Here is a 20,119-nt window from a genome sequence, read left to right as displayed (position 1 = left end):
CGGGGTGGAGGAAGGGGGCAGCCAGCGAGCTCACATAGTCCTCCTTCATGTCTAAAGGGGCGAGAAAGAGGTCGCTCCTTACGGAGGACAGCCCCCAACTCATCTCATGTCCCCAGTGGGTCTGTGCCTGGGGGACAGCCCCTGGGGCCCGTTTCCCACAGCATCCACCTTCCCACAGGGACAGGAGACTGGCAGAACTGGGCAGACCCAAGTGAGCGCATGGGGCCACCACGATGTCCAGCTTCCAGCCTTCCTCTGTGCTGTCCCCAGCTGAGCTTATACCTTCTGCTGGGGCCTCCCTGCTGCAGCAGGAGGGACCACACTCGCCCCCATTGCACAGATGAGAAAACGGAGGCTCAGGTCACGAAGAGACAGGTGCTAAGTGGCAGAGCTAGAATCTGCACCCTGTTCTGCTCCACGCAGACCCCGCGCTCCTGGACCCCGGAGGCTGCCTCTTCAGATGCACGGAAATATAGGTCACCCCTTTACTCGTTAATTTACTTTACTCATTAATTCATTAAAAAAGGAGTATATATACTAAGGATTGCTCGGCACCCCCAGCATCTTCTCCACTTTGGGGACACAAGGCTTGGGAAGAGCACAGGGCATTGTTTCCTCCGCGGGAGCCCCGGGTAGGCAGGGAAGGCCCCAGCATTTCTGGCAGGGGTGAGGTGGACACCAGGCAGTCTTGAGGGTGATCCCTGGTCTTAGGACAAGGGACTGCCCATGTCCCTGGGGAGGTCTGCGAACACCACCCTCCCCCATGAAGCCCTCTGACCCCGAGGGAAAGAATGAAATTCTTCTAGGCCATTGTGGGAAGCGGTGCCGGCCCCCTGCCCCCCAGCCAGCTGCAGGCCCGAGGGTGGTCTGGCTCTGGCAGCTGGGGCCCAGATGTTCTCTGGCCCAAAGCCCCCTGACAGAAGGCGCTGGAGCTCGCCACCACCCGCCATCGTGGGGAGCGCCTCCTCCCGGGTGGTTTGACCTGAATCAAGCATGGGAGCGACAGGGGAGGAGGCGCAGAGGGGCCCTCACAGACACCCCCACCTCTTCTCTCCCAGCCCCAGCCTTGCCTGGAGGGTCCCGACACCACGGGTGCAGGTAGCTGGGCCCTGCCTTCCCTTTCTGGGCTTTTCCACCTCTCCGAACGCCACCCAAGCATCCCTGAATTCCAGAAGCTGCTTGCTTCGCACTCACACAGGCCATGACCCCCACAGCAGGCTGACTCCCCATCCTACATATAGCCTGCAGATCCACAAGCTTCTACCCGCCCTACCAGCCCCTCCCACGGCCACTTTCTAACGTTCTCTTCTCTCTCCCCTTATCCTTCCCCGTGCAGTGTCAGGGCGTTGGAGACTTTTCACACCCTGTTACTACCCCGGCCAAATCCTTCCACAGCTCCCCACTGCCTGTGGGACATGAAGGAACTCGGTCCACGGACCAGACAATCTTGCAGCCTTGTGTCCCGAGGTGGCTCACGCTGGCCCTTCTGCCCAGGATGCTGGCCTCCTCCCACCTTGGCTGGGCCCCCGTCCGCAGAGCAGTCTCCCTGCCGGCTGCCGCACCCCGCCCTGGCCCCCGTCCTTATTATTCTGGGGTGGAGGACATGTTTGTTGGATACTAATCTGATCAGTCTGCCACCCCCTTGAGTTTGGGGCGGGAACGCCTCTGTCTTCCTCTTTCCTTTCCAAGAAGGAAGCCCCCAAGCGTTCCTGCTGAAGACACTGCGTGAACCTCCCCTGGTTCCCCAGCCTGCCATGTGTGCCCAGTACCGACAGCCACGGGGAGACAGGCCAGGGATGTTGAGAAAGACAGGCCTCTGCCCTTTGGGCGGCCCCTGCTTCCCAGAGAGGAGAGATGCTCAGCCAAACCACAGCAGCCCGGGGAGCCAGCACCAGGGGTCCAGATGGCAGAGCCTGGCAGTGCCCACAGGAGAGAGGGGGTCAGAAACGCAGCCCCTGCTCACTCGGTGCCCCTTCCGTGGGGCATTGGAGTGGCCTGACCCGTTCGTCTGCGTAGAGGTGCCTCAAAGTCTTATTTAAAATGTTTGGGTCCCTGTGAAGCCCAACCATACCCAAGGTTAGCAGGAGACTGGGGTGGGAATGGTGTGGATGGGCTGCGTGGTCTGTAAAATCAGGAGTGCTGATAGAAGTAAAGCTTTGAAAGCTTCAAGCCCTGCACGGGCCCGTGGTCATCCTTAACCAGCTTGACTTGGAAAGAAAAAGGAGGGAAGGGAAAGGAACAGAGGGGAAGGGATAAAGGATGAGGAAGGAAGGAAGGGAAGATGGAAGGAAGGAGGGAGAGAAAGAAAGAAGGGAGGAAGGAGGAAGGAAGGAGGGAAGGAAGGGAGGGAGGGAAGGAAGGGAGGGAGGGAAGGAAGGAAGGAAGGAAGGGAGGAAGGGAGGGAGGAGAAAGTGAAGGGGCAGGGACCTCCAGGCGGAGGGATCAGCAGGTGCGAGGTCTCGCATGTCTTGCACATGGTTGTGGAGGCACGGCTGATACAGGAAATGAAGGAGCTGGGATGTGGCTGGGCCGTGAAGACCTCGAACGCCGGGCCCAGGGGACCAGGATCCTGCCCCTCCTCTGTCCCCCGAGGCATCTGAAGTGGCTTCTCCACCCTCCACGGCAGCCACTGGGTGACCCCCATATGGTGACCACCCTCTTTCTGCCCGCAACCCAGGGTCTGGGCTCCCAGGCCCCGCCGTCCTGCCTTCCACCTACCTGCCACCCACAGAGAAGTCGGACACAGCATAATAGTAGGACTGCAGCACCTTGGGATCCTTGAAGATGTCGTCCCCAAACGTGTTGAGCCGGTCCAGGGAGATGAGGAGCTCGGTGCTGGTGACCCACTCCTGGGGGGGCGGGGGGCGAGGGTGGAGGAGGGAAGGCATCAGCAGGCTCCCGAGTTCTGCTTGAAGGTCCAGCTGGCTGCCCTGAGGGTCTCATGGGACCCAGGGACAAACCAAGCTTAGACAAATCACAAGAACGGTGCAGAAATAAGGAGCCTGTGTTTTGGGATCACGAGCCAGCCTGGGGGCCAGGCCACTTACTGGCTGTGCAACTTTGGGGAATTACTCGAGGTCTCGGAGGCTCCCGTTCCCCATCTGTAAAACGGGACAAGGAATTGTGCCAACCCCACAAGGGTGTTTGGAGGAGGATGGCCAATGTCAGCAGTGGGGCGTCGGGTAGGGACATGCTCAGTAAGTGGCCGAGGTGCTGGGGGGCAGGGCCGAAGCAGCCCATCCTATATCACCTGTTGTGCACTTAACTTCTCCCACCCTAGATATTAGTGGGGGGAGGACATGTCCCAGCGCCCTTCTCCCCCACTCAGCTGGGCCTGATGTGGGGCAGGTCCTAGTTTCTAGGCTTCTCATATGCTCAGGCTCCCAAGGCCAGTCACCTGCCCCAGGTGACATCTGTACCTACAAGAGTAGGGACTTGGGGCCCCTTGTTCTCACGGCATCCCCAGCCCCCAGGCTCTGCCTGGCACGTAGCAGGCGCTCAGTAAATACTTGCTGATCGCTGAATGACACCTTCCCCCTGGAAGAGCGTGGCGGGGAGGTAGGAGAGAGCCCACGTGAAGGCTGACATTTTCATCCGCCTGCTGTTATAATCAGAGGTACACAGAGGCAGCTCCGGCTGAATTTTAATCAGCATTTTAATTCAGCCCAGGAGCTCCTGGTTTAGCAATCAGGCCCATCAGGGCAGAAACGAACTTCTGGCAAAGTCTTTCCCCGGCCCCAGCGTGACGCAGGGTCTCTGCTGCTCCCTCTGAGCTCAGCAGCTCGCCAGCCCACTGCCTGGGACCCGGGGCCTCTGCCCAAGGAGGTTTCCGCTGGGGAGGGAGGGTCCGGCACCAGAAGAACTTCAGTGGGAGCCTCAGCACCGAGCGGAGTCCGTAAGCGCCCGTCACTCAGCCAGCTGCCTGGCAAATGTCAGTGTGCCTTCAGGGATCTGGTTAAAACACAGCCTCTGAAGCAGAGGTCAGGGGCAGGGCCTGAGGTTCTGCATTTCTAGCAAATGCCCAGGCTGTGCTGATGCTGCTGGGTCCCTGGAGCAGAGAGCTAGTGCCTGGGGCGGCGGAGCCCAGTGTGCACGAGGTCGCGGGCTGGGAGAGAGAAGGGGAATTTGTTCCCTCAGCCCAAATCGTATGGGGCTCTCCCTGATGCCTTAAAGGTCATGTTAGGGCAAATCGGAGCCCCAAGGTACAACCGGCCTTTGCAGCTCATAATGGCCCCAGCTAAAACCACAAGTGGGCTCTTGGGTGGATTCTGGCCAGACCCTGGGGTCCAGGATATGGCCTTCAGAGGCAGGGGGCGGGGAGCTTCTGCTCCAGCCAACACCCCGCAGGGGAGACGCTCAGGTGACCACTCGGTTCTGGTGGCCCGATTCTGCCTTGGCAAGCTGGCCCTCTCCCCAGGATCCTTGGCCCCTCTTGGGGAACAGAGGGACCCAAGACCCTGCAGGCACGTGGACATATCCTTCATTACTTCCCACCCCGAAATGCTCCGAGTCCTCAGAGGAAGCGCCGTCCCAGATGTTCCCAGAAGGAAGGACGGAAGGGCAAGGTGGGCTTGCCTTTCGTTGTCTTTCTTTGACCTTGGGTTCTGCCTGGGATGGGGGGGGGGGGGCATTTCTGAAGAGGTCGTTTCTCTGTCGGGGACAACGTCCAGCACATAGGAGACAACAAGTCACGGGAGGGTCTCAGCCCGAGCCTCTGCCCCGGGGTGATGCCTCAGACACAGGAACAGGGGCCCGGCCCTCTGCTTGTCTTCCGATGACCTTGGCTGATAATTGGTAATCTACAGAGCTTGGAGCCCCGTGGAGAAGAAATTGTCATTTTAAACAGAATCACGATGACGACACGAATATTTTTAATGAGACAAAGAGGACCCGGGCATCTGGAAATGTGATCCTGTACCTTAAAGGATGAGCCTTGCCCAAAGAGAGGTTTGGCCTTTGCCCCATTCCTGGGAGGTCCCTTCTAAGCCCTTAGAATGCCCTGCTTGGTAAGAGTGTCTTTGTTGGCCTGTGGTCTCGGGCCACTCCAGACAGTCTATGCTAACAACTGGTTTATGCAGGTGCCTTGGGCCACACAGAATCAGCTTGCCCTCTGAGGGAGCTGAAGGTTAAGGTCAGCCATGCAGGCAATGGGCCATGTCTATGTGACCCACTCCTAGGTACAGGCGAGCCTCCTGGGTTGACAATACTCTGCATGCTGTCACAACGTCACTGGGAGAAAAAAATGCCGTGCCCACGACTCTATATTGGGAGAGGACAACGCGAAGCTCCACCCCTGGTCCTTCCTGGGCGCTGCTCCGGGCACCTCTTGTCGCTGGGAGTTTCACGGCTGTCATGAGTTCTGTGAGCCCTTCAAGACAATCGCTGAACCTGAGGGTGGTCTTGGGGACCCCAAACCAGCTGATTCCATGTGCCTCTGTGCTGGGCAGCCGGGGCAGGGACACAATTTCTTTCTGGGCCTAAGTGTTCCCTCTAGAGATAAACAGGAATTCTATCCCTGGTGCCCGGGGTTATCTCTGACCGGCAAAGGATGTGTTCTGAACCTGTCAAGGGAGGGGAGGGCAGACTTTCTCAGCACAGGAGACCCAGGGGTGTGGACTAGAGGGCTGTCCAGTGCTCAGAAACATCGAGCAGAGCACTACGTCTGTAGGCGAAAGGTCACCGACACTCAGGAACGTGGACGTGCGTGGGGACCAATACCGGTAAAGGCCACAAACCTGAGCAGACTCCGGTGGGCTGGACAGCAGGATGTGTGAATGGATACAGCTACAGGCCTATTCTTGAGCCACTGGGGGCTCTTCCCTTCAAAGCGTGATCGAGCACTTCTTACGTGCCAAGCACTGTGCCGGCTGCTTCATAATTGACTGTCCAGACCAGGCAATTTAAATTAAAATTCGTTAAAATAAGACTTAAAATACACTTCCTCAGTCATGCTAGTCTCATTTCTAGTGTCCTATAGACACATGGCTAGTGGCTACCACCCTGGACGGCTCAGCTAGAGACCACATCTGTCACTGCAGAACATTCTAAAGAGCGCCGCCTTATAGCACAGAACCAGGACTCCACGATTCCCAAACTCATGTTCTTTTCATGTTTCTCATTTTACCCTCATAAAAGCCCTCGGGGACACACAGGGGGGCAACGTTATCGGTTCACAGAGGAAGGAAGCAAGGCCCTCGGGAGGGTGTGCTAGAAGCATCTAGAAAGAGCACCAGTGAGGAAGGAGTCGGGTTCTGGTCTGGGCCCTTCCACCAACCCATGTGCGCCCCTGGCAAACCCCTTCTCCAGTCCAGACCCACATAAGGGAGGGGTCAGCTGAGTTGGTGGCTGTCACAGGGCTCCCGGGAGCCACAGGGCCCTGCCGCAGTGGGCAGGGGAAGGGACGCTTCTGCTTGGCTGAGCAGGTCCTCCTCCATCTAGCTCACTGGCGGCGTCCACAACACGTGCAGACACCACAAAGGCTTCTGTTGTTTCAGATCTGAAAACTGTGGGATCCCATAGGACCCCGGGTCCTTCCACTCGTGACTTTCCTGTGCACCCCGGGGCCCGGGGATCCCCCCCGCCCCCCGCAGCCCAGTCCCGACCGGCCAGGCCCGGCTGCTCTCTGACCTGCAACACGGGACTCTCCTCGAAGTTGTAAGCGCTGGGCCGGCCCTCCAGCGTGGAGAAGGCCACGCTGCCACCGCTCAGCGGGGAGATGTCACTGAACTCGGAGGTGCAGAAGGCCACGCGCTCGTCCTCGCCAGGGCGCAGGTACTGGCCCTCGGGCCTGCCGTAGGTCTTCTGGCAGGAGGCACTGTAATATTGGTAGGGCTGCCATGGGCCGTCAGCCTGGGTGCGCTTGTAGATGGCAAAGCTCTCGGGGCGGCTGGTATGGAACTTCAGCCTCACGTAGGTGATCTCGTAAGCTTTCCCTGCAGCAGTAAGGCATGGACCCATTTTACAGAAGGGAAGGGAGAGTCAGAGTCCTGGAGCAGGGAGAGTAGAAGGGCGACGTTGCGTTAACTATCTCGGGTGGGAGAGGCTGCCTGGAGCGCTGTGCTCAGCGTGCCATGACCGATTAGTGATACCTGTCAGGGGCGCCGGACCGGGACAGACAGAACAACAGTGGTATGCTTCCTAGGTACCTGCCATCCTTTACCTAGGCCAACTTGCCTCCCTGCACAGGAATCTGAATGGTAACACCCCTGACAGGCAGCCAACCCTTTTTGCTCAAGTACCTCTAGCAACGGGATGTTGCCACATCCTGAAAATCCTAATTTCTTTTACTACACCCCAGCAAAGCCAACCCTTCCACCCGTGTCTTTAGGTTCATTCCTCCCCAGGGACTTCAGACCCTTGGAGTCTGGAGACACCCCGTTCCAACTCCCCTGAGCCCTAATGCAACCCTCCCAGGACACTCTGTTCTTCTGGTATTCATTTAACTTCTCTCCTCGTCCAAATTTCTCAAGAGAAGTCTACATCTGCTTGGCCCCACAGCCTCACCTCCCAACTTGGCCCTCAGTTCATTGCAATTCAGCTTCTCTGGGCTGTTCCACGGAAACTGCTCTTGCAAAGCCACCTCACCAATAGCCCTCCACGGCCACAGCCAGGGGGCCCGGCCTTGCCTTACTTCCTGGGCCACTGGCCATCCCCCCAGGCCTCTGTGCAGCCCAGCCTCCTGGGTCACGTTCCTGGGCTGCTCCTCGGCCCCCCTGCTTGTCCCCTCCCCCACTGCCTCCTCCTCCATCAGCTTTAGCCCTGCTCTCCTCTCCCACACTGCTAACACCAAGATGGGGGAGCTTCCAGCCTCGGGCCCGCCCTGCCCTCCTCTCTGCCCAGCTACCCCCATCACGTCCTGGAAGTACCCACAACAATGATCCAGATCCCCCACAATGACTCGGAGCTGTGCTGGAGGCCGGGATGGGCAGGAGGGCTGTGGGTGGGGAGCACAGCGGGCAGGGAGGAAAGGGTCCCTACATCCTCATCGGCCTTCAGGGGGTGTCAGTGAGCAGTGCCTAAGAACAGAAAAACCCCCTGCACCTCTGTCCCTGTCCGCAGTCTTCCTTACCCACCCAGGAGAAGTCACTTCAGTCCTCTGGTTAAACATCTCAGTCCTATGTAAGCACTAAAACTATAGAACTCAGAAGAAAACCCAGAAGCAGATCTTTGTGACCTGGGCCAGGCAAAGCCTTCTTCTTGGACCTCAAAAGCAAAGTGGCAGAAGCAAAAATGCATACACTGGACCTCATCGAAGTCAAAAATGTCTGTGTTTCTTTTTTCTTTTTTAAAGATTTTATTTGACAGAGAGAGCACAAGCAGAGGGAGAGAGAGGGAGAAGCAGGCTCCCCGCTGAGCGAGGAGCCCGATGTGGGACTTGATCCCAGGACCCCGGGATCATGACCTGGGCCAAAGGCAGCCGCTTAACAGACTGAGCCACCCAGGCATCCCATGTCTGTGTTTCTAAACACACTGTTGTTGGGGCGCCTGGGTGGCTCAGTTGGTTAAGCTTCTGCCTTCGGCTCAGGTCATGATCCCGGGGTCCCGGGATCGAGCCCTGCATCGGGCTCCCTGCTCAGCAGGGAGTCTGCTTCTCCCTCTCCCTCTGCCCCTCACTCGGCTTGTGTGTGCTCTCTCTCTCCCTCTCTCTAATAAATAAGTAAAATCTTAAAAAAAAAATAAAGACACTGTTGAGAAAATGAAAACCCACAGGATGGGAGAAGATATTCGCAAATTTATATCTGAGAAGAGATTTACTGAGAATATAGAAACAATTCTTATAACTCAATAATAAAAAAGACAACCCAATCAAAAAACGGCCAAAGGACCTAAACAGACATCTCTCCAAAGAAGATACGCAGCTGGCCAATAAGCACATGAGAAGATCCCCAGCATCACTAGCCAGCAGGAAACGCAAACCAAAACCACAGGGGGACACCACTTCTCTCCCCTAAGTTGGATATGGTCAAAAAGACGGGTAAAGGGCGCCTGGGTGGCTCAGTTGGTTAAGCGACTGCCTTCGGCTCAGGTCATGATCCTGGAGTCCCTGGATCAAGTCCCGCATCGGGCTCCCTGCTCGGCAGGGAGTCTGCTTCTCCCTCTGGCCCTCCCCCCTCTCATGTGCTCTCTCTCAAATAAATAAATAAAATCTTAAAAAAAAAAAAAAAAGACGGGTAAAAACAAGTGCTGGCGAGGATGTGGAGAATTTGGAGCCCTCCTACCCTGCTGCTGGGAATTCAAGATGGCACAGCCACTGGGGAACAGGCCGGTGGTTCCTCCAAAGGTCGACTCCGATACCGTGTGACTCAGCAGCTCCAGCCCCGAGCCTGTGCCCCAGCAAAGGCAAAACACGTGTCCACGCAAATGCACACGGATGTTCACGGCAGCACTACACATAATATCCAGAGAGTGGAAACAACTCAAACGTTTGCCAACTGACCCATGAATCAATAAAACGTGGTACATCATACAGCGGAATACTATTCAGCAATAAAAAGGAAGGACGTTCTGATACACGCTACCACGTGGATATGCCTCGAAAACAGGATCATAAATGAAAGAGGCTCATCACAAAAGACTACACAGCGTATGATTCCACTTATCCTGGATGTCGTGCGTAGACGCGCCCATAAAGACAGAGAGTAGAAGAGTGGTTCTCAAGGTCTGGGGGAGGAGTGGAGACTGGGGGCCACTGCTAAGGGGTGCAGGGTTTCTTCTGTCCCAAAGGCGACAGTGGGGATGGGGACACACTCTACAAACAAGCTAAAACCCACTTATACTTTAAATGGGTGGGATTAGGGGGACATCTGGGTGGCTCAGTTGTTTAGGCATCTGCCTTTGGCTCAGGTCGTGATCTCAGGGTCCTGGGATCAAGCCCCGCACGTCCAACTCTCTGCTCAGTGGGGAGTCGGCTTCTCCCTCTCCCTGCTCATGCTCGCTCGCTCTCTCTCTCGCTCTCAAATAAATAAAATCTTAAAAGAATATATGGGTGGACTGTATGAGTTATATCTCTACAAAGCTATTTTATCTGTATTTAAAAATTGGACCTCCCATCCATTAGGATGGCCATGACTTGAGGCAAAAACCACCTATTAACAAGTGTTGGCGAGGATGTGGAGAAATGGAAACCTTGCACACGGTTTGTGGGACTGTAAAATGGTGCATTCGCTACGAAAACGTTTGGCATTTCCTCAGAAAGTCAAAAAAGGAAGGACCCTACGATCCCGCAATTTGGGTATATACCCCGAAGAACTGAAAGCATGACGTCGCACAGTTATTTGTACACCCGTGTTCACAGTGGCACTATTCACAATAGCCGGAAGGTAGAAAGAAAACCCATGGATGGTGGACAAACAAACGGATGATGGACAAACGGATGGTGGACAAACTGTGGTCTATCCGTAACACGGAATAGTATTCGGCCCTGAAAAAGGAAATCCGGGCACAACATTACAACAGGGATGGGCCCTGGGGACGTTATGCAGAGTGAACTAAGCCAGTCACCAAAGGACAAATACTATGACCCCACTTACAGGAGGTCGTTAGAGTTGGCGAGCTCACAGAGATGGGGAGCTGAGGGAGGGGGGCCGGAAGTCAGTGTTTCACAGGAACAGAGTTTCAGTTGAAGAGGGAAAAGTCCTGCAGGTAGATGGTGGTGACGGTCACATAACAATACAAACAGCTAAGATGGTTAAGTTTTACGTTATGTGTATTTCATGTGACAAAAGAAAAACTGGGGACCCCGTCTACGTGTATCGGCCCTTCGGGAAGGCAGTTTGGTGGCACGGATGAAGAGCCATGAAAGTATCCCTTGCCTTTGGTAAAATCATCCCACTTCTGGGAAATTCAAACAAGGAAAGGAGCCTACATGCGTGAAAACGTGCATCTGGGCGTTTTTTAGAACAGGAGAAAAATGGGAACCCTCAGAATCCATAAATGGGAGGATATAAATTCTGGAGCCACAGAACTGGCAGGCAAGAGCTCGTAACACACGGGCAGAGCTTCAGTCAAAACGCTGGATAGAGAGACACAAGATCATATGTTCAGAATCGTCAGATTATAATTTAAAAATCCCTGAGAAATAGGCCGAAAAGAGAGACATCAAATGGGTTGAGGCTGCAAATTTAATTCTTGTCACAGTTTAGAAGATCTTGGGGCCGCTCCCTTCCCCGGCCTTTGGGTTGCCTTTGGCAGAAACCTTTTCATCACAAAGCTGGGATTAAGTTGTTTTCTTGGCCCTTCTAATTAACTCTTGTAATAAAAAGTCCCTGCCGAGTCTCTGTGATATTCCCGTGTCTTCTCTCACCTCCTGGCTTGGCAAGGAAGAGGAAAAGCCGTGATGTTTCCTAGCGCGTGATGTTGCTTCTTCGCATGAAATCCCAGTGACTGCCTTTTTCCAATCACGCTTCTAGCTGCCAGCTACCTTTTAAGTGGCTCCAAGCTCCCCTCCCGCGAGGTGTCTGGCTGCTAGATGTTTACGGAGGAGTCTGGGCCGTGGGACCCGAAACAGCCTCCACTCAGCATGCTCTCATGAACGAGTCAGTGTTAAGTCCCTGCCTGGTTCCGAAGCCTGGACGTCGGAACAGAAGCAGCCACTGGGCTGCCCCCAGACACCGACTCGGTTTCCGACACATGCTTTCTTGTCGGGGGCTTGGCGTTTCGGTGCCAAGCTGTGCTGCAACGGAACTTTGAAAAACATTTGAAACAGAACGTGGCAAGGCAGTTGCTTTACAAAAAAAAAAAAAAAGATTTTTTTTTTAATGTGTTTTCTCCAGTTTTTAAATTAGAATAAGCTTTGTGAGAGAAAATTAGGAAAACATAGAACAGTTGAAAAGGAAGAAATGTCACTCACAGCCCTCTGCCCGGAGGGCAGCCATGCCTATTCATTTGATGTCTCTCTTTGACGAGGCTTCAGGGTGATTAAGATAGGTGTGTTCCTGTCAGGAAAACTGGGCCAAAGTGTCATCCCCAATTGTTAACTGGGGACGACACTGCTTGGGAGCACACAGGTCTCACCTCCTAGCAGCCCAATATGCTGTTCCCTCTGCCTGAATGCTGTTCCCTGTGCCCCTCACCTGGCTGGCTTCTATGCATCCCTGCTCATCCCTCTGGCTTTGCCAACTGACCACATGCCCCAGCCTCAGCCTAGTGTGAAATGCCCTTCTTCTCACCTTTCCTGGGTGACAACTACTCACCCCTAGAGCTGTGGGTTTGGGTGCCTCGTCAGTGGTCCCCCAGCCTCCCTGGGCTTCTTCATTTACTTCTGGAAGGACCTGCCCATCTCTCCCACTAGTCTGTGACCCTTTGGGGACAGGGCATGGGACTCCTTAGAGCTGAGTAGTGCCCAGCACACAGTAGGTCCTCAATAACTGCTTGCCATATGAGCAAGTAAAGATGAAGCATGAACTACCTTCAAGGAGTTATAGTCCAGTGAGCGAGCTGAGACAGGCAGATCTCACAATGCCACTGATACTGCAAGCCACGACCCCTGAATGTGTCTTTTCTACAACAGCCAGCATTTAGTGAGCACCTACTATGTGCTGGGCACCATGCTAAGTGCTTTACTCATACTGTAAGGCTAAGATCCCCAAACAGTTCCATCACTGCCTGTTTTACTAACAAGGAGGCTGAGGCTTGGGCAGGAGAAAGGGACTTGCCCAACATCATGCAGAAAACAGCTGGGTCTCTGCTTGACTACAGGCTTGTCTGCCCCCAAAGTCACTGCCCTGAACTAGGCTAGGCCACCCTCTATTCAGGAATCTGTGGATGCCCAGAGACAAGGGGCTGCCCAGGAAGGAGGTGCTGGTACCCATGAAGACTGCGGAGGCCACGCAAACCAGCACCAGGAGCACCAAGCATGTCCTCTCCAGCCAGCTGGGACATAAAGCCCGTCAGGAATGACACCAGGGCAGTCATAAAACCTAGCCGGCCCACATCCGGCACTGACCAAGCAGAATGAGCTCGGAACAGAGAGGCTTATTTTGGGAAAGTGGAAACAAAACAAAGCTCTTTAATTGGAGCCATCTGGGAAGCAGTGGCCCGGGGGGTGGGGCTGGAGGGGGCAGGGTGGTGAGCTGAGCTGGGAATGTGTGGGCGAAGCTGCCCTGCCCACTGTGGGCATGAGAACCAGGTGGGGAGACCTGCTCCAGCCTATGCGGGAATCACCTGGCCCTATCATGGTCATTCAACTGTTCCTGTCTTCCTCTCCCACCCCAGCTCTCAGCAATTTCGGGCACAGTGGGTCCTGTGAGGAGCTGGGGAATCCCCATAAGCACAATGCCAGACTCCACGAGAGCCCAGCTGACTGAGGGCTGGGCCCATCACAGTTCTCTCGTCTTTGGACCAAGAGTCTACACCCTAAATATGGATCAAGATTGTCAGGCATGTTGTCTAACCTGGGAAGAGCAAACGGATTCGTCTGCTTATTGCCTAGGGCTTTGTGTTAAGAAGGATTCTGAGGTCTGATCTGAGAGGTGACTGAAATGCACAGACTACACGTTTGCAAAGGGAGGTGGCAGGACTTTCAAGGCCACTGCAATAAATCAAGGAACAGATGAGGGGCTGAGTGAAAATGATAGAGAGGAGGGCAAACATGAAGGATATTCCAGAGAACGTTCTAGTGATCTGGTGAATGCTGAAGTCAAAGGAGGGAAGAATCACAGCTGACACCCAAGTTCCTTGTTCTGGTGCATGGAGAGATGGGAGGATGATGCCTTTCCCTTTTACTTTTAAATACACATAAAATTTGCCATCTTAACCTTTTTTTTTTTTTAGAGAGAGTTCATGAGTGGAGGGAGGGGCAGTGGGAGAGAGAGAGAGAATCATAAGCAGGCTCCACGCTGGGCGTGGATCTCATGACCCTGAGATCAATATCTGAGCCAAAATCAAGAGTTGGACGCTTAACCAAGTGAGCCACCCAGGCGCTCCTAGTTTTTTTTTTTATTTAAGTCATGTCTACACCCAACATGGGGACCAAACTCACAACCCCGAGGTCAAGAGTCGCACGCTCTTCTGATGAAGCCAGCCAGGCGCCCCCATCTTAACTATTTTTAAGTACACAGTTCACCGGGAGTAAGTACATTCACACTGCTGAGCAGCCCTGACCCTCATCCACCTCCAGAATTCTTTTCGTCTTCCCAAACTGAGAGTCCTCACCCCGTGAACAACTCCCCAATCCCCCTCGTCCCCACCCCTGGCACCCACCACTCCACTTTCTGTCTCTAAGAAGTAGGCTATTCTAGGGGCCTCATATAAGCGAAATCACACAGCACTTGTCCTTCTCAGCATAACGTCCTCCGGGTTCATCCACGTTGCAGCAGGTGTCAGAACCTCCCTCCTTTCCCAGGCTGAACAATATTCCGTCGTGTGTATGTACCACATTCTGCTTAGTCATTCGTCGGTCAGCGGACACTTGGGTTGCTTCCGCTCTATTGTGAATAGAGCTGCTGTGAACATGGGTGCCTTTACTTCTGAACCCTAGGTTTGAGGCCCGTGTGACATCCCACGCTGACTTCAGGAGGATGTTCAAATGACCTGGTCAAGCACTCAGGAGGGAGACCGGGGGAAAGGCGCAGGGGAGTCCCGAATGACGACCAGGATCCCAGTAAGCACAGCTGGAGCCCTCGTGGTGGTGGGGCTGGCATGGGGATAATGGAGAGCAGGAAGGCAGGGGTGAAGTGGCTGGAGCGGGGCAGGGCCAGGAGGAGGGCGGGGGCCCTTGTGAAGGCCACAGCTTAGGAGTTTGGGATGTATCTGGGACGCTCCGGCATTCATGCACTCGCTGCCTAGTTCCCAGTGAGGGACCGCGGGGTGGGTGTGGCCGGGATGTGCTGGGGTCTGGGGTTCACGGCAGGCTCCACCACTTACCTGCTCTGTGCCGGAGGGGGGTGGGGGGGGGGGTTAACTGGGCAAGTGACTTGAACGCAGTGCCTCACCTTCCTTTCCTTTTTTATTGCTTTGCACTCGGAACGGTTCTATGCACGAGGCATGTACGCGGCTAAATGCTAGTTGCTGGTCCGTTCATTCATCCGACCAACGTTTAGCAAGCACCCGGGTGCAGGGGGCCTGCGCTGAGCGCCGTGGTACAGCTGTGCAAACGGGCATTCCCTCTGCATCTCAGAGCTAGGGATCGACACAAACAAACCTAAACCCCGGTACAGCACGACCCGCTGTGAAGGGGTAAGAGCGGGGGGCTGCCTGGAGGAGGGCACCTCTAAGCTGAGTGGGGCAGACAGTGGCTTGTCTACGGCTGCCTCCCAAGGGCCAGGCACAGGGCTTAGCGCACAGTAGGCGCTCAACTGAGCTTTGGGACTTCCCACTCCTGCAAATCCTGGGTCAGTCCTAGCAGCCCAGACAAGGGTGAGGCAGCCGGGACCAGCTGGGCCCCAGGGCTGTGGGGTGGCTGCTTCTGTGGGTGGACGCTAACCAAGACTGCTGCCTTGACCCCTGACCTGCGTAGAGCCCAGCGTTCCCGCCAGAACCGCCAGGGAGAAGGAAGGAGGACTCAGCCCCCCAGCCCCGGCCCCCGGCCCCAGCCCCAGCCAACGCAAACACGGCCGCCCACTCGGCAGGAAGACACAATGCAGCCAAAGCTCAGGAGACCCAGCTGGCTTCGGGGCTCCGCAGCGGCCGGCAGGATCCTCCCGCCGTCCAGCCCCCACAGGCAGGCCCCTCTGCTCCAGCCACCCAGTCTCCCGGCTGCCCCATGCTGTCCCCTTGACCTGAAACATCCTTTGCTCTTTTGTCAGCTCCTGCTATCCTTTAGATCTCAGGGAGGCCCGCTAACCATGTGTGTTCTCAGAGCATAAATCCTCATTCACGTCATCCTGGGCTTAACCCGTCTCCTGGCAGACTGCACCCCAAGGCCAGCAGGGCTGAGGCTCAGCTCAGGCTTCGGGCAGCCAGCTGAACCAAGGCACAGAGAAGGCCTGCACACGGCAGTCAGACCTTAGCCTGGGGAGGGGGCAGGAAAGAGCCCACCTGCCTTACCCCTGCAACTACCCCCTCTCCAGGGCTCAGCGCTCACCTGCCTGGGGACTTGCGGGTTTTCCTGTCATTCCAGGAGATTCTCAGAAATCCAAGGAAATGTTCAAGCAAGAAGGGAGGATCTCTCCACCCTCGCCAAAAGCCAAGGCTCAGACCAGCCTAACCCGGCGGCTTATCATTCCCAAGTGCAGCACGGTCGGGGCCGGACCCCGGAGCGTGCCAAGTACTGGCTGTGTGACCCTGTGCAGCTGACTTTACTTCCAGAGCCTCAGTTTCCCTGCCTGTAAAAGAACTCAGGCTGGGTGGGAGCCCCCTGAATAGTGTCTCTCATCCCTGCTGGCCATGCACCTCCCCCAGCCCGCCCGCTTCCCTGGGCCTCGGTGGAGGGCGAGGAGCCGCCAGACCCTGGTGCTGCCTTTCATCCCAGACAGGAAGGCTCAGCTTGGCGACTCCGGGATTTGGAACAGATGTCTGTGAGCTCACAGGGGGCTGGGAAAGCAGCGACCTCCATCCCGGGGCTGACCAGCCACCTCTCCCTCCCCTGCCCCTCACCCCACTCCCTCCAGGGGCCTCAGGCCAGAGCCAGCCACCCATTCTCCACTCCCATGAGCCCCAAGGAGTGGGGGACCTGCCAAGGAGCCAGCAGAAGCAGCCTGAGGCCCAGGGGGAGAGGATGGGGGCCTCCTGGGAACACCCTGACAACCGCAGACCTCTTCTTCCCCCGATATTATGCAATCCACAGCTCAGCAGAGAGCAAACCAAAGCCGAATGGAACCCAAAGTGGGCTAAATCTGGGGCCACTCTGGGTCTCTGGCGACCCCGGTGCAGAAAGAGCGAATGGAACCCAAAGTGGGCTAAATCTGGGGCCGCTCTGGGTCTCTGGCGACCCCGGTGCAGAAAGAGGGCCCAGGGTCAGGCCATCTTTTGGGAGCCAGCTCGGCAAGCATTTCCCAATCCCTGGGTAGAGGTCACCCCCCAGGGAACCTCAGCCCTGAGCTGTTCTCCGCAGAGTGGCCTTGGCCACACACAAGGACTGTCACGGCTCCCGTAAGCACGTGGTCAACCTGAGCTCACGGAGCTGCACAACCAGGGGGAGGTGGCCAGTCTCGGCCCCATTTCACAGGGGAGGACGTGGAGGCACAAAGAGGTGGCAGCTTCGCCTAGTGAGCGGCTGAGCCGTGCCTGCGTCCAAAGCTCGTTTGGTGATTTCTACTCTGCTCTGTCTCTGGGGGCAGAGCAGGCCAACGAGATCCTGAGCTGGGTCCAGAAGCACAGGACAGAGGAGGGGACACCGCCACCCATTCATACCGGCTTCCTTTTTTGGTTCGCACAGACATTCCAGAACTCCTCCTCCATGCCTGGTGCCGCACAAAGTGACGGGAAGAACACTGGCTCAGGCTAAGGTGTGTGTGTGTGTGTGTGTGACTATATGAGTGTGTGAGAATTTGGGTGAGTGTGTGAGTATGTGAGGGTGAGTGTGTGAGTGTAAGGAGATGTGTGTGAGGGTGAGTATGTGGGTGTGAGGAGATGTGGATGAGCACACAAGTGCGAGTAGACGTATGTGAGTGCACGAGTGAGTAGATGTGTGTGGATGAGCACAGGAGTGTGAGTAGATATATGTGAGTGACTATGTATGAGTGTGTGGTTGAGCATATAAGTGTGAGTAGATGTGTGTGGATGTGAACGTGAGGGTCCCTGCTGCTAAGGGTCCTAGGCAGAGCTCAGCAAGGTCACCCAGCTAAGCACAGGGTCCCGCACACCAGCGCTCAGCAAATGGGAACTGCCCCCCAAACCCAAACCCATGATGCTTCCCCGCCCCTCCCACTTTGAGCCTGGGCTGAGCCTCTTGCCTGCCCCAGGGTTCCACTGACGCATCAGCCAAGCCCCCGCCCTCGGTCATGGAACAGCATATCCCCCCACAGCCCCCACCCTGCCCCAGATTCCTTCCCCAGTGGTCTTGGGGTTCTGCCAGCCCCGTCCGGCCAGTTCCCCCAGACTCCCTCCCCACGCTGGTTTCCGGAGAGACCCCGCCCCATCTAGCGGTCCTGATAGGCCAGTGAGGGTGACAAAACCCCAGGGAGCTGAGCTTCTTGGGGGTGACAGCCCACAACTGCTCTGCTGAGGGGCTCAGTGTCCCCACCCCCATCTCACTTCAATGTCATCTCCCAGTCCTCCCACAAGCGCTATCACCCAAGGCTAGGAAGAGCCAATTCCATGGCTGGGTGGAGCTCGTGTGAAGGAATTTATGCTCCAACCTTGGATATACATGGATGTTCCTATCCAGTCATTTAGCAGCTGTGTGTCTTTGGGCAAAACACTTAACATTTCTGAGCCTCAATTTTCTCATCTGAGAACTGGGGTTATGGTCCCATAACCCCTAATCCAAACTGCTTAGCTGTGGATGTGTTTTGGAATTCAGAATTTTTTAGAGTTTAGAGAGATGATGTAGTCCTTAGACCATGGATTGTGTTAACACCCCCAGCTGGGATTGCCCCCACAGGCTGTACTTAAATGAGATTTCAGTAGCAAAATGTATGAATATTCACTCTAACTGGGATAAACAAGGTCTATAAATAGCCTCCGGTCGAGTTTAGCAGCCAAAATGAGTTACAAAAACACTTGGATTTTCAAAGTTTAGGGAGATTTCAAGCCCACAGACAAGGGAGTGTGAACCGGTGGACCTCCCTCGCGCCCCCCTCCCCCACAAAGGGCTGCAGGGGCTGCGACAGATAAGATGCCGATCTAGTGCCTGGCGCATCTGGGGGCCCAGGAAGGACCTGGATTTGGCTGGACTTGAAGGGGAAGGAGATACTCCCATTTCTAAACGTGAGTGAAGGGCTGGGTCCAGACTCAGGATGCGGAGACCAGGTATTTGAGGGGCAGGGGGGAGGGGAGGGGAGGGAGGCGCGGGAGGGGCAGGGCGGCCATACCATCAAGACCAGCCACCCCACAGCAAGCTTCGCTCCTGCTCGGGGAAGGGGGGGGCCTAAACCTTCCCGGAGGTGAATGCCTTGTCTTCTAGCCCCAAGAATACATCCAGGACTGCACACAGCCCCAGGGATTCATGAGTCCCCAAAGTCGACCAGCTGACCCATGATTAAGAGCTCCTGCCCTAGAGGGCAGACTAGTCCACCCCTGGGTGGGTCCCCCCTTTTCCCACAAAGCGCTGGGTCTAGGAGGGACCAACCGTTGCAGGGCACGGTCCTTGCATCCAGATGCACTGCTCTGTAAAGGGCTCCGGGGAGGCTTCCCGCCCCTGCCAGCCCCAAGGGGGCACCCATCAGTCCACCCTTCCAGTTACGGGGTGGGGGGTGGTGCACGGGCCCCGTTCCGTCTACAGCCAACCCAGGGCGCGCAGCACCCCGACAAGCTGCGCTCTGGGGACGAGGCGGCGGCGGTGCCCGCGGGCCCGAGCCGGCGCTTACCCAGGCGGAGGGTGATGTTGACCGACGTGGGGTACTGCACGCCGAAGGCCATGGACGGGCTCTGCCACCAGGTGCTGTCGTCCTGGCTGTGGAAGTCGGTGAGGTAGGAGGCGTCGTGGCGGCGCCGGGGGTCGGCGGCATCGCAGCGCTGGCACTGCGCCCCCGCGCCCTGCGCGCCCACGTGCGGGCAGAAGTCCTCGGGCGGGCGGCCGCACGTGTGCGAGGCCTCGGCGCGCCGGCCGAACGCCGCGTTCTCGAACACCGGCAGGCAGCGCTGCGGCCGCCCCGCGTCGTCGTAGCACGCGCCCATGCCCGCGACGGCCGCCCGCGGAGCCAGGAGCGCCAGGCCCAGCAGGAGCGCGGCCGCCGCCATGGCCCCCGGGCACCGACGCCCCGCGCCCTGCCGCTCGCCGCCCGTGCGCGCCCAGCTCTGCCCGGCCGGCTGGTGGGCGGTGGGCGCGGACCCGGCGGGCGGGCCCACGACTGGGCGGGGCGGGGCGGGGACGAGTGGGGCGGGGCGGGGCGGGGACGAGTGGGAAGGGGCGGGGCGGGGAGGGGACGAGCGGGGAGGGGTGGGGAGGGGTGGGGAGGGGAGGGACGGGCGGCACCCCCCCCCCCCCGCCCGCCCGCGGCCGCGCGGTCCCTGGGCGCTCTCCCCCACCTGGTGGACGTGCCCGGGAGTGCCCCCCCTGCCTCCGGGCCCTGCCGCGGGA

General features: G+C 56.8%; 1 protein-coding gene across 1 annotated transcript in view; it reads right to left on the bottom strand.

Moving 5' to 3' along the window:
* The window catches only part of LAMC3 (laminin subunit gamma 3), a 56,168-nt gene extending 36,389 nt beyond the window's left edge, over positions 1-19,779 (bottom strand). The window contains exons 1-3 of the mRNA XM_021691442.2: positions 19,407-19,779; positions 6,628-6,932; positions 2,719-2,849 (exon numbers count right to left, since the gene is read on the bottom strand). Of these exons, the coding sequence (XP_021547117.1) occupies positions 2,719-2,849; positions 6,628-6,932; positions 19,407-19,779 (809 nt within the window). The remainder of the gene's footprint in view (positions 1-2,718; positions 2,850-6,627; positions 6,933-19,406) is intronic.
* Positions 19,780-20,119: the final 340 nt, after the last annotated feature.

The sequence above is a fragment of the Neomonachus schauinslandi genome, chromosome 13 (genome assembly GCF_002201575.2).
Source record: "Neomonachus schauinslandi chromosome 13, ASM220157v2, whole genome shotgun sequence".
Taxonomy (NCBI): domain Eukaryota; kingdom Metazoa; phylum Chordata; class Mammalia; order Carnivora; family Phocidae; genus Neomonachus; species Neomonachus schauinslandi.
Note: the sequence above shows the minus strand (reverse complement) of the source record. Positions and strands in the feature narration are given on the sequence as shown.